Here is a 14,166-nt window from a genome sequence, read left to right as displayed (position 1 = left end):
GAAGAAAGATCCCCCGCCCATCACATCACCCGAGGTGCACATGGGAGAGAGTTGCGGTGGAAGCTGTACATCTCCAGGTGTGGTCTGGGGCCAGGTCTGCAGTGTGCACTTGCAGGAACCGGAGCCTCCCTGATACTGTGGGATTGGCCAACTCACCCATGCCATCGGTGAGAGGCTGGCACGCCCCCCTACCTCCCACGAGGAAGATTCAAGTCATCTTGTCCTGGGATCAACGCTACAAGTATCTTACAGGAGCTGTTCCTTTGTCACAAAGCCTCTGGCCACTTGCTTGAGGTTGATGATCTCATTCTATCTTTTTGGCTTAACTCAAGGGCTACCTCATAAAGCTGTTCTCAGTCCCCCTATTGGATTCAACTGCCATCTGCCTGGTCCTCCCACCAAGGTTCCCCTGTTTTAACCGGTGAGGCCAGCTCAGCATTCCAGCTATCAGAGCCACGGGAGTCTTGGCCTCCCTCCCTCTACACACCTGTGCTTCTGGGGAGAGACTTGCTGGTTGGCCTGGGCAGGCAGGGCGCTCAGCAAACACTGCAGATGGGACTGAGCCAAACAGGTGGGCCCAGCCACCTTCCTGCCGGCTACTCTGATGCCGGCCTTGGCCACGCTGGCCAGGATACATGTACAGGACACATGTAAAGTTCTTAGTAACTAAACCCAGATGCATCTCTGACCCACTCCCTGACTAACATGTGGGCTTGGACTATCCATGTTTTTAATGACCTGGGCTCATTCTTCAACCAGCAGTACCCAAACATGGCCACACATCCTTTTTGCTATTGCTTCTCGGAAGGATGGGTTTACTCAGATGGGAACACCTGCATTGGATCTCCTGACCCAGCAGTAGTACCTGGGAAGCTGTCTACCCTTGAGTCTAACCTTCCTCATGTGGAAAGAAGTGGGGTTGTTGTGCTCCACCCCTGGCTGGGGGTGCAAGAAATAAGGGACGAGTGCAAGGGCCCCCCACAGCGCTGGGCCCAGCATCATTGCTACTGGTCTTGCTCCCAGGTGAGGTGAGCCTGCCTCTCCTGCTACCCTGGAGGCTGCAAAGCTCTCCCTTCTCACAGGACACACTTCTTTGGGAAAGCTCCCCAGGCTGCTGTGGGTAAAAAGAGCCCAGGAGGATGCTTAAAACCTGGAGGTACCCCCTGTAGTGCAGCGGGTTAAAGCATAGCACTGAGAATCTAAAGCCACTTCCGCATGAGTTCGATTCCCGCCTGCCCTGGAGATGACCACATGGCGTGGCAGACCTCTCCTGACCCGCCCGCTGCTCCCCTCAGCAGTGGACTTCCTCGATCTGCCTGTTCTGCTCCCTGCTCTGTCTCTGGGGAAGCCTCTCACCGCACCTGCACCTCTGGCCTGTACCCCAGTTCTATATGCATAAATAAATAAATCTTATAGTAATTAAAAAAAAATTGCACCTGGAGGTGCAAATCTACCCTCTAGTGTGGCTAAGGGTGGGAGGAGGGCATTGTGGGACAGGGCCCAGGAGACAGGAAGGCCCCTGGAGTGAGACAGACCCCCTGGAAATGGACAGGCCCCCCTGGAGCTACATAGGCCCCCTGCACATGGACAGGCCCCCTGCGGGCCAGCACTTACGAGATGGCCTCAATCATGTCCAAGCCCATCTCCACGCAGCAGTGGGCGTGGTCAGCCCTCGCTTCAGGCAGCCCTGAGACGCAGTAGTAACAATCCCCCAGGATCTTAATACGTAAACAGTGATTCTCCTGGAAAGCAAATTAATTTTAAAAAATTAAAAATAGTAGGGAAGAGAAGTGGGAGGGCAGCAAATGGGAAGCAAACAGATTCACCCCATGCCTGGAATAACTTGCCTTTTAGGGCAGTGTGCTCAATCCAGTGCCGGGGAGGATGCTCGGCCCTAGCCCAGGACAGGCTTATCAAGGGGGAGAGGGGGGAGATGACCAAGCGGCCTTCAGAGGGGCATTCCAGCCCTCCAGCTCAGGAACTCGCTTCAGCCATGGCTGAGGCCCAGCGAGGATCTAGCTGGTGGGCTAAGGCAGCAGCAGAGGAGCCTCGTGGGTCTGAGGGAGGCCTGAGCCAGCCCAGCGGTCTGCCCACCCTTCCCCCGAGCTGCTGATTCTTGGTCTGAGGGTCAGGGATCAGTTTTCTGATTCTCCTTTCACAAAACGACTGAGGCAGAAATGAGATTTGGCCACCACAAGTTCACCTGACCCGGTGCCTATCTGAGATTTTAGGAGAGTTCTAGACCAGCCAGCAGAGTGCCCAGTGCCCACCAATGCCCACAGAGCCGGAGTGCCAGCCGCCGCGACTCTGTAATGGAGCAGTGGACTTCTCAGCGGGCCCAGCTGAGGGGGAATGTCGCTCAGCCCCAACTCCACACGGTCCTACTCTGCCTTCCAGGAGTCACTTCTGGAAGCTGGGACTTGGGCGCCTGGGCTCACCTTCCAGGCCCATCCCAGGGCCCTTCACCTCACCTGGACTCAGTGATTAAAGACACAGTTTGGGAGATGGGAGGCCTGCCAATTAATGTCCTCAGTAGCGCCAGCCCCTCTGATCTGATTCCTGTGCGAGAGCAAAGGGGAACACCCCTGGTGTTGGGGTACACTGCAGTAAGTGGCCCTCTGCAAAGGCACCGTGTCACTCCAAGCCACAAATGCAGGGACACATGACAGAGGTGGAAAAGGGCCTCACGGACAAACGTGTCGTGGCCCCCTGCCAGGGGTGGCACTTCCAGTGTGCCTCGGCGTTGATGAGTTCTCATTCTGGAAGCCTCTAGGGAGGGCAATGGCTGTGAATTTTAATCCTACTTGAGATGTAAGCTCATTTTCTTACTACTCCCGTCAGCCTCTACAAGAAAGTGTCTCCAAGACACTCCAGTGACCCCACCAAACAGGACTCCTCAGCGGTCTGGACAGTGGGACCTGCAGGCCTCACTTCCCTCCCAACAGTGGAAGCTCCCTACCTCCCCCCGCCTCCCCCCCATCCTATGCAGGCACCTTCAGCTGGGGCCACACAAGGCATAAGGACCAGCCCCAGTATGTGAGGCCCTCCCTGCCCTTACCAGCTCCCACAGCTGACTCTCCCAGCAGGGCACATGCTGGCACAGTTCCTGGGGTGCAGCTGGCCCTTGACCATAGCACCCCTCTATCAGCCAGCCCAGATCAGGCAGCCTTTGGGCCTGGCTAGGCCCGAAGAAAAGGGCAGGGTGACTTACCGCAGCCAGTTTATCGAAGCGGGCAAAGAGCTCATTGAGGGTCATGACCAGCTCCTGGGCAGTGCACTGGGACGCCAGGCTGGTGAAGCCCTCGATGTCCGCAAACAGGATGCTGGGGACACAGGTGGAGAAAGACCCCATGAGAGAGGGAGATCCAGGGCCCACCCTCGGACCTGGGAGAGCAGGTCGGGAGGAGTCCTGGGGCAACTAAATGTTGCTTGGGCGCAAGGGGGGTTAAGAGCACCAGCACTGAGCCCTCCCTGGTGGCGCAGCGGGTTAAAGCACTGCACTGAGAAGCTTAAGCCACTTCCGCATGAGTTCGATCCCCGCCTGCCCCAGAGGTGACCCACATGGCACGGCAGACCTCTCCTGACCCGCCCGCTGCTCCCCTCAGCAGTGTACTTCGTCGATCTGCCTGTTCTGCTCCCCACTCTGTCTCTGGTAAAGCCTCTCGCCACCCCTGAGCCTCTGGCCTGTACCCCAGTTCTGTATGTACAAATAAATAAATCTTTAAAAAAAAAGAGCACCAGCACTGGAAACCCAGTGCTGACTGGGAACACCCTCCCGGTCCTCTTCTATCGCCCGCCCGCCCAGGAGGAAAGGAGGGTAGATCCTGGGAGCGCCTGACCCCCCATTCTCAGTTGCCTCCAGGACCTGCCCATTAGATGCTGAGATGTCGCTGCAAGGAAGCTGGACCTGTGGAGGGGTGCAGGAGGGGGGTCGTTGATTCACCAGCTCTGAGAAGCGGTTCAGGTTAGAATGGCTGCTGTACAGAGATCTCAATTCCCAGGCCCATTCACAGGGGAATCCCACCCCAAGCTCCCCCTCCCCATCGCCAGGCTGCTGTACAGAGATCTCAATTCCCAGGCCCATTCACAGGGGAATCCCACCCCAAGCTCCCCCTCCCCATCGCCAGGCTGCTGTACAGAGATCTCAATTCCCAGGCCCATTCACAGGGGAATCCCACCCCAAGCTCCCCCTCCCCATCGCCAGGTGTCTCTGGTTGGAACAGACTGAAGGAGGCTCAGGGAGGAGAGAGAAAGCCATAGCCAGGCCTCTCAGGAGTCCCCAGCTTGTCCCTGCCGGCCACTCTGTCCAGCAGATCCCCCAGGGGCACCATCAAATGCATCATCTGCCCTGTATGACTCATACTGGATTTTTTTTGTTTTTATTCCTTTCTGTGTCTTATGTTCCTGAGACTGAAAATACCTTCCTTTCCTTTCAGAGCTGACTACCAGAGGTGAAGCCAGAATTCTCATGTACTCGGAGCTGAACTGGGAGTCTCCAACATGTCACCTCACCACGGGTCCTGCCACAGCCCTGATCCAGCACCGGCGTCTGAGACGAGCAGGTCGAGCCTGCGGCAAGAGCTGGGAGACAGCGACGTGGACGGGCCTGTGTGTGTCCCACCTTAATTGAAAATGTAGAACTGACCATATTCTGCATCTGTCTTCTCCTTCAGAGGTTTGACACCCAGGGCCTTCCTGACAGGGGGCCTGCCCCTCCCAGGCCTGCCAGTTCCCAGAGAGTCAGCAATCCCCTTGGCTCCTGGAACACTGACCCCCAGCCCTCACTCCCCAGAGATTCACCCCAGGGACAGAGACTGGGAAGCTTAGGATAGCACCCCACGCCCAGAATCCACAGAAACTATTCAGACTAAGTAACTCAAAGCCTGTCCACCTGTTGCTTCCTGCAGAAACCACAGTACAAGCTCTTGCTCATCTTTTCCTCCTGATTCTGCCTCCTGCCTGTCCCTGGTGCCACCTGTGGTCCCCACCCAACCCCACAGCCTGGTGCCCTCTCCTCTAGGGAGCCGTAAGAAAAAGATCTTTTCAATGGCAGTCGCATTCTCCTCTGTAGGCCTCCCCATACTGGATAATAACAGTCCTGCATTTTCGAACACTTGGACACTGTTCTATGCACTTTAGCAATACTGACTCACTTGCCATCATCACCGCCCTGTGAGGTGAGAAAACTGAGGCTCAGAAAAGTTGAGCCAGTTGCCCAGCCTGGGCCCACAATCCAAGAACTGAATCAATAAAATTGCTACTACCTGATGGTCCCCGGTCATCTTAGGTGAATCAAAGCCAAGACAATGGCAGGAGGAAACCAGTGAATGGGAGAAGTGGGGACTCAGGGGGTAGGTGAGGTGCAGAGGAACCGACCCTGTCTTGTCAGGTCCCTGGTCTCCACACTGCTCCAGGGTAGCCAGGACCCGCGGCTCCACGGCTCCTCAGGGACTCAGAAGATGAAAGCAGTCGGGACTCTCCATACGCTTTGATGCCTGCGTCTGACACAACGGACAGCCCGGGGGTCTGCGTGGGCAGCCAGCGTGCCGTGAGAGGAGCCAGAGCGGGAGCTGCCCACTCCAGATGCGGGCACGGCTCCCTCCCAGAAGGCGGCACTCCTGGCCCACCTCCACTTCCCCGCTCCACTGTAAGGACCAGACGGGATCTACTGGTCTCTTTAAAGCCCCCAAGACACCCCTGGTCTGGAAATTCTTTAACTCTCGGGAGTCCATCAAGGGAGGCTGGAATCTGGATCAGCCGCACCGGAGTCCAGGAACTCGCACAGAGACGGTCAGCGTGGCTGGCCGCAGTGCTGCTGATGCAGGGCCCGAGGCAACAGGCCTAAGGACGGCTCCCGCTGGGTCTGAGACGGCACAGCCCAAGCCTAGCTGGGGGGGATTTCCTCCCTGGCAAGGAAGACCTCGGGCCTGGCCAAGGCAACCCAGAGCTCTGAGTCCAGGAGCTGGTGGGGCGAGCGAACGTACCGCCCCGAGAGACATGAGGACACGTGTGTGGCACTGCCGAGCTTCCCCAGCCACTACGCCGGGACGTGAGGGGACTTGAGAGGCCCCGCCTGCATTGCCCTTCCCTGGTGACCCGGCCGGGCTGTGCAGAACACCTTCTCCGCTGCCACCTCCCCATGCCAGGTCAGTAGGGCTTAGACCTGGTGTCTGTCAGAGTCACCTGAGTTTTTATAAGGAGGGTCCCAGAGCCCACTCCGCCAGAGCCTCTGACTCAACTGGCCTGGGGTGGGGCTCAGCTATTGCCTGTTTCTGTTCTCCTTTATTCTGTTAAAGCTCCCCTGGTGATTCTAATGTGCAGTCAGGGTTGAGAAGTACTGTACTAGCTTAAATGTCACCTTCTCAAAGAGCTTCCACCAGCCTATTTAACTTTATAATCCCTTGATATATTTATCTCCCTTCTCGACTGCATTTTTCTCCATTGCATTTTCACCATTCGATATGTAATTTATTATTATGCTTTTATCAGCCTCTCCCCACTAGAATGCAAACTCCTGGGTGGGGGGGGGGTTGACTCTTATTCGCCACTACACACACACACACACACACACACACACACACACGATTTGGCAAAACTTGAAGCCGAGTGACTGAATGAATATCTACTTCACCCTCTGCTCCATATACCCGGCACAATACCATATAGTAGGGATCTGTATTAGTTTTCTGTAGCTGCAATAACAAACAGACATTTATTCTCTCACTGTTCTGGAGAAAGGAAGCCCAACATCAGCGTGTTGGCAGGACCAGGCTTTCCTTGGAGACTCTGGTCCCTGCTTCCGTAGGTTCCTCTGGCGGCTGTCAACTCTGGCTTGAGGCACACCACCCCTGTCTCTGCCTCTGTCTTCACATGACAACCTCCCTGGGTGTGTCCTCACGTGGCACTTTCCTCTTCCTATAAGGACACCACTTACATTGGATTGGGACCCACCCTACTCCAGCAAGACCTCACCTGACCTTGATTTTATCCACAAAGACTGCCTTTCCAAACAGGGTCACATTCATGAGTACCAGGAGTTAGGGCACCAACAACTCTTGTAGGGGAACACAATTCTACCCACAACAGTGCCTGAGATGCATTTTGTTGCAAGGAAGAGAATATTCAAAGCAAGTAAGGTGCAGGACCAGTAACTCCGGTAGCTCCCCTTTCCACACCACAGGGCTTCGGAGGGGTCCAGTCCTGTCATCTGAGCTCAGAGAACCCCAGGCCTCAGGCCCAGCAAATATTCAAGGCATGAGTAGTGCTATGAATCCAGGCCACCAGATGGGGGTGGGGGGGGGGCAGGGCGGGGGAGCCTCCCGGTCAATGCTAGGCAGCGTAGGGGCAACAGGCACTGGGGTGTGGGCGTTCCAGGTAGCTCGGAAAACTGGACCCTCCGTCCAGTCTCCTGGGATCTATCTTCCTTTGCCACCTGTCTGGGTTCTCAACAGCTGCTGAGGAATCAGGGAGAGTAAGTTGCTGACTCCCTTTGACGGTGCCACAGAGCAACTGGCCAGGCAAGGAGGGGTGGCTCAGAGCAGGGCTCTAACTGGAGCACAAGCTCAGACAGGGTCTCGAGGACCCAGCGCTGAGCCCTGCGGCCTCTCCTGTATGTTCACGGCAACTCTGCCACTGCCACATGTCCCCCACCTCCTGGCTGGGGCAGTCACACTGCTGCCTGGGGGTCGGATGCTGCGTAGTGACTGTCACTTTTGGAGGCTCCTGTTTTAGGTCTATCCGAAGGCAGACTGTTCAGTGGGCCAGAACTTTCTGATCCATTCCTTGGTAATTCTGAAGTCCATTTTACGGCCCAGCTCTGGGCCCAGACACGCAGTCAGGTGCTAATTCCTCCATTAGCTCGCACTTGAGAGCTGGTCTTGGCAAGGCGACCAGGCCCTCAGCGCACACAGCGGCTGGGCACGGCCCTCTCCGGCTTGTGCTAATTGCCTGCCATCCATCACTCAGGTTCCTACACTGTGCTCAGAGGCGAGAGCAGGGAGGCACTTCATCCCAATTACCACAATAGGCCCTTCAGCTCTGATCGCAGCTCCTGCTCTGCTTTACCACACGCGTTTTTGGTTAAATGCCTTTCCTCATTTAACCTCCCTCTCACCGCCAGCAGGCCCTGGGACTTGAAGTTGTTGATGCCTGACTCTGCTCCTGCACAGAGGCGCATCCTGCACAGAGGCGCATCCGACACATCTCGAATACCCAGGAGCTGAGTTTCTCAAGCTGGCGGTGCTGAGGGCCTGCTCGTCCTAGCTCCTGCTCCCTCAGCACCGCAGCGATGCGAACTCAAGAAATGCCAAGAGCAGGCATCTGTGGAGGTTGGCTCAGGAGGAGCAAGGGCCCCAGGGACATAGGTCAGGGGGCAGGGGCGGGGCGGGTGTCTGCTCAGGCAGCAGCAGCATGAATACCAAGACATCAGACTCGGTGGGAGCCGAAGTTCCTGGGGAGGCAGGCCCAGCAGGCCAGAAGCACCTGGGGGAGGACCTGCCCGAGGAGGACAGCCATAGGCCAGAGGTCTCTTCTTGACCACAGGGTTGTCCCCTGCAGGGTGCCCTCCACTGGCTCCCAGTTACACAACTGGAGAGCCGCCTGGATCTGACCCCTCGGCAGGGAGAGAAGCCGTGTGCACCATTCACACGCACGAGGCGAGCAGCCTGTCAGGCGAGGTCTCAGCTCCAGGCTGAGAAGAGCAGCAGACATGTGTTTTCCAAGGGGATTGGAAAAATGATTAGAATAGGGCCGGTGAACGAAGAGCAGGACTGTCGGAGGCCACAGGCTGGGAGACGCAAAGGCAGAATGGCCAAGGGAAACAAATAGGGGAACAGCCCTTGCGGCAGCCGCTTGCTCACCAGTGTCCCACAAACAGGACACCACCCTTCAGAAGTAAAGTCCAAAGAAGGGGCCCTGATGCTTGGCCACTGGAAGGGGTCCAGAAATTTGGGCCCCAGAACCCACCTGCCAGTCACATGCTCACGGGATGCCCAGATCCCTCCATCTTACTTCTGCCCACCTAAGCCTTCTCCTACCACCAGGCAATGTTCCACCACAGTATCTCTAGGCTCTTGCTCCGGAGTCCTGGAAGAGTCAGGGGGCTGCTTCCTGAAGAGAAGCACGTGGAAGGAGGAAGTCACCGCACGAGACTGAGCAACGTCAGTGACCTCTTGGCAGTGAGAACATGGGTGCGTTTTGTTTCCTTCTCTTTATTTTCCAAGTTTTCTACAAAGAACATGCATCCTTCGTATCGTAAAAATGTTTATTTTAGGGAGCCTCCCTGCTGCACAGGGGTTAAAGACACACAGCTCTATCAAGCTGTTGGCAGCCACCACAGCATGAGTTCAATCTCCAGCCAGGGAGGTGACTCGTGTGGTGCACCAGACCTCTCCTGGCTCTCCTGCTGCTCCCCTCAGCAGGGTGTTTCAATATATCCTCCTGCTCTGCTCCCCATTGTCTCTGGTGAGTCCTCTCACTCCCCACATCTCTGGCCTGTACCCTAGTTCTTATATGCATAAATAAATAAATCTCTTTAAAATGTTTATTTTGGAAAACAAATCACATTCTTCTTTTAGAATCCAATTCTAATCTTTTCATCTTCATAATGTGTTACCCCACCCAGAACAATCCTTCTTATGTCTGCATTCCTATTAGAATCAGAATTTCAAATCACAACTGAAATCAGTTGTTTCAAGAGCATCTCCTCAAGGTCAACCAGTCTTCACTCTCACTTACCTCTTCTTGTCTCCCCCAGGACCTCCCCAGTTTGAGTCTAGGGAGCTAAAGTAATGAGTCCTTGCTGACTGCTGCCTCCTCCCACCAGCCCTCCCCACTCTGTGTCCCAAGACAAAGTCAGGGCTTTGGTCCAGCCCCAATGCTAGCAAGAATATGGAGAAACTGGAACCACTGTGCCTTGTTGGTAGAAAGGTGAAGTGGTGAACCACCAGGGAAAAGGCATGGAGTTCCTTGAATAATGAAACACAGAATCACCCACAGAATCGGGGGGGGGGCACGTGAGAGAGACACGGTGGATACTGTCAGGACCTCGCCAACCAGTGGGAGTTGTGTGTAGCATACCCATGAAGGGTGCGACCCTTCACCCCATATCATAAACAATGGTGTAAACCAAGTTACCTCTATTTTTAAAAAAATTAAGAAGGGGGGGAAATAATGCTTCAATTAAAAAACAACACTAAACCATAAGACAGTCATTAAAAAACAATAGCATAGAATTACCACATGAACTAGCTACTCCACTTCTGGTATAACCCCAGAGAATCAAAAGCAGAGACCCACAGAGCTATGCATCCACCCATGTTCACAGCTACCTCACCCATAACAGCCAAAAAAAAAAAAGAAGCTCCCCAAGCATCATCAACAGGTAAATCAAAATGTGATTGATCCATGCGATGGAATATTATTCAGCCTTAACAAGGAAATTCAACTCATGCCACATGACAGATGACCCTTGAGGGTAGCTTAATGCTAAGTGGAAGAAGTGAGTCACAGAACGTACAGTAGGCTCCGCTTCCATGAGGGACCTAATACACTCCAACTCAGACAGATGCGGAATGTTGAACGCCAGGACTGGGAGTGGGGAGGAATGGGCAGTTAGTCTTTAGCGAAGATGGAGTTTCCATTTTGCAAGATGGAAAAAATTTCTGGAAATGGGCAGTAGTGATGGTTGCACAACATGTGTACTGAGCAGACTCGGTGCCATGCTGAACACCCCACTTCCAGCTTGGTTACAGGGCAAATCTTTGGTTGTATATTTCACCACAACTAAAGTAATTAATTAATTAGATAATTAGTTAAAAACTGTGGACCCAATCCCAGGGCTCCCCTGCCCTCTCCCCCCCAGGCCCCCCTCCCCCCACCAACAGGGCAGGCTGTGTTGTCAGGTCGCTGCACCCAAGTACCAGGCTCGGCTCCACCTCTCTGGGTGTTTCCCAAGGGTCAAGAGGATGTTGGTTCCAGCTACTCCTCGTCATGCCTGGCACAGAGCAGCAGTTCAAAAATGTTTGTGGAATGAACGAGATAACACAAAGCCGCTTATAGCTGTAGTAGAGCTGTTTCTGAATTCTCATCCTACCAGCCTGGAGGCAGGCAGGCGCCAGTTCATGGACCACCCCTCGGTGGCCTGTGGGTTTGAGTGGAGGTCAGTACTTTCCCTCTCTGCCCACAGGGTGCACAGTCTGCCCAGGGGCATCTGAACATCGCCAACATTGTCTCGTGGTCATTATAATTCAGAGCCACACTGTAGCCGAGCCAGACGCCAGAGCGACCTGGGGAAGGCAGCCAAGTCCTTGAAGGAGACAGGAGAGGAGATGATAACCTTAAAAGGTGGGGTGGGGGGTGGTTCAGGAGCGACTGGGAGAGAGGAAGGGAGGGGAGGTGTGAGCACAGACCAGTTCTCCCCAGACCCCAACACACACACACTGTTACCCCAACTGCCACACCTAGGTCAGCACCCTCTACCCGACTCCCCACCTCCAGCCCCATGGGGAGAATGAGCATGTGATCAAGCCAGAGGCCTACTCTTCAATGCTGTCCCCCTCACCCCAGGGGCCAGACAGATGGTGCCTGTGAGGACTGCAGTTCTTCAGGAGAGGACGGGCGTCCCCTGGAGGAGGGGTCTGCTCTCCATTCACACAGACAGCAGTCTCTGCCTCTCACAACCTCTAAATCCCGCCACCTACAACCTTTAAATCCTCAAGGCTCCAGTGTGGGGTCAGACCAATCCTGTGCGTGGCTGTCCTCATTCCATAGTGATCTTGAGGGTAAAGAGGATCCTGCAGGGCCCCTCGGGTCTGGTGGGGCCTTCTTTATCCCTGGAGCCTTTGGGTTTGGGTTACATGACCATGATTCTCGCTGGTAGCCAGCACAGAACCAGTGGTCCCAGCCACGTCTTGAGCCAGAAGCTTTACGCCTCTATCATCTGCCCTCCTGGCATCCTGTCTGGAGCCTCAGGAGACACTCCAGGGCTCTGCTGCTCTGTGTCGAAATAGTAACAGAAGGACTGAACCAAGTTGTCTAATATGGGTGCCCTGTTAGGGCACAGTGCCCCAGACACCCACCCTTGCGTGTGTGACATTCCCAGTTTATTCATGAACCCAGTGTTCAGCATGTGTCTTCCTGAGCCGTTGAGCTCGAAATGACAGCTGGAGCACCCCTCTAAAATCACATCATCATCCCTGCCTCTAGCTGTGTCTAGTGTTCCCTACCGATGGAGGCAGAAATAAAACAGCACCGAATGGGTTAGTGAATGGACACTACTATCTCATGTCACAGATGAGGAAACTGAGGCTCAGAGTAGTAGGCGGCTTAAGTCCCACAGCCACGAAGTGGCAGGGCAGGGTCTGGTCAACCAAAACACTCATTTTGCTCCACAATGATGACCTCTTAGCCGGTAACTCTCCTGGGACCCTCTGGGTCATGCCTGTCCCTGGTGTGGTACACCCCTGGCTGGCGCCTTCTCCAGCCTCAATTCCCTGCCGTCCAAGACAGAGCATCCGAAGCCCCAGGCCCGAGTGGTCTGCTGGGGTGTATGTAAGGCCCCTGCGCCAGGAGTGGGAGCAGCACAGCCCACCTCTGGCCCTGGCGCTGCTGGTGTCGGAGGGGCAGGTATGTGGTGGAGGTGCTCTCTGGCACCCAAGCCAGAGAGCACGGCTTGGGTGCTCTGGCACGGTCCCCCCACGGGGCTGAAACCTCTCCAGCTGTCACACTGCACATTCGTCAGCAGGGGCAGCTGGGGGACTTCCATGCCTCTGGTCTGCGTCAATCCACCGCAGTGGGGGGCTCAGCACCCAAGCAGCTGAGTGTCAGGAACTATATACTTTGCAACTACTCTCCTGGGGGCAGGAGGAGGCCTCAGAGTGTGGTGGCGCCTCGGTCACCCCCTGCTCAGGCGAAACTCCGCCCCCACCCATTTGTCTCTCCCCATCCGTAGATTCAGGTCCTATCTGTCACAGCGCAGAGCTGACTTATTTTTTTCTTGTGGTCTTGCTCTCAGTGGGGCCAGAGAACAGCATGTCATCACCCTCTGTAAATATTACAGCTCTGAGGAGAATTGACGAATGTGACTCATCACCCTTCCACTCTCAGCTAAAGAATCCCCAGGCCTTTCTCTGTTGATAGCAGTGTGATAATAATCATAATAATAACAGCAACAACAATAATAGCTGCTCCCAATTACTGAACACTTGCTATGTGCCAGATATTGTGCTAAGCGCTTTCCTCACATTATCTCATTTACCCTCTATCACCCTATGAAGTAGGTACTCCTCCTATTCTATTCTGCGGATGAGGAAACTGAGGTTCAGAGCAGCTGGGTGCCTGCAGCTGCCCGGGTCACACAACCAGGAAAAAGGGAAGCTGGGCTAGTGTGCAGGGCCCAGGGCCTGGTGGAACCCAGGGCCCCAGGTCTGCTCACTGCAGTGCAAGCCCAGCCCCAAAGTGTGTTTCCACACTATGAAGTCACCCCTCCACCTACTACTCAACCCCCAACCCAAGCCAAAGGTCCAAGCCAAAAACAGCGACTAGGGCAAGCCATGTGCTTCCAGTAAGAGCCGCACCCAGGGCCATGAACAGCGCAAGGACCTGCTGCGATGTGCAGGTGGCTGGCTGCTCGCTCCGGTCCCCTGTGCAGCCGGCTAGCCCTGGCAGTGGCGGGCCAGAACTGCTGTGTCCCTGTGGCACCCAGAGCTTCCTCTGCTTTCATGTCTTTCCTGATCTCATGGCTCCTGAGCACATCCTGGAGCAGAATCCTGCCCCCACCCCTGTGGCTGCACACCAATTCCTGCCATGTGGATGTTGGGGCCACTCTGTGATTTGGGCTGAGGGTGAGCCACGCCTGAGCTGGAAGAGGTCTGAGTGGCTCCCTCTGACAAGCCAGGAGCCCGGGAGAGGGAGGAGAGGGAGGTGAGCCAGCGGGTGTGTGGGAGGGCAGGAGGGTGAGAGGCAGGTGGGCACAGAGGAGAGGTGGTCTCACGCAGAGCCAGGCCGAGCACCTGAATGGTGGCTTGGAGAGGTAGATTTTCTGCATTTGTGTTTCACTTTTTTTTTTTTTCTAAAGATGTATTTATTTGTGCATACAGAACTGGGGTACAGACCAGAGGTGGCGAGAGGCTTGACCAGAGACAGAGTGGGGAGCAGAACAGGCAGATC

General features: G+C 55.2%; 1 protein-coding gene across 3 annotated transcripts in view; it reads right to left on the bottom strand.

Moving 5' to 3' along the window:
* Window positions 1-14,166, bottom strand: part of ADCY5 (adenylate cyclase 5) — a 142,975-nt gene that overhangs the window by 33,922 nt on the left and 94,887 nt on the right. For all 3 annotated transcript variants that reach the window (XM_012733140.1, XM_012733131.1, XM_012733138.1), the window contains exons 4-5: window positions 3,212-3,323; window positions 1,615-1,742 (exon numbers count right to left, since the gene is read on the bottom strand). In XM_012733140.1, coding sequence (XP_012588594.1) covers window positions 1,615-1,742; window positions 3,212-3,323 — 240 coding nt within the window. The remainder of the gene's footprint in view (window positions 1-1,614; window positions 1,743-3,211; window positions 3,324-14,166) is intronic.

Source organism: Condylura cristata, unplaced genomic scaffold (assembly GCF_000260355.1).
Source record: "Condylura cristata isolate star-nosed mole 26May11 unplaced genomic scaffold, ConCri1.0 scaffold00003, whole genome shotgun sequence".
NCBI classification, from domain to species: Eukaryota; Metazoa; Chordata; class Mammalia; order Eulipotyphla; family Talpidae; genus Condylura; species Condylura cristata.
This window is presented reverse-complemented; position numbering and strand designations above follow the sequence as displayed.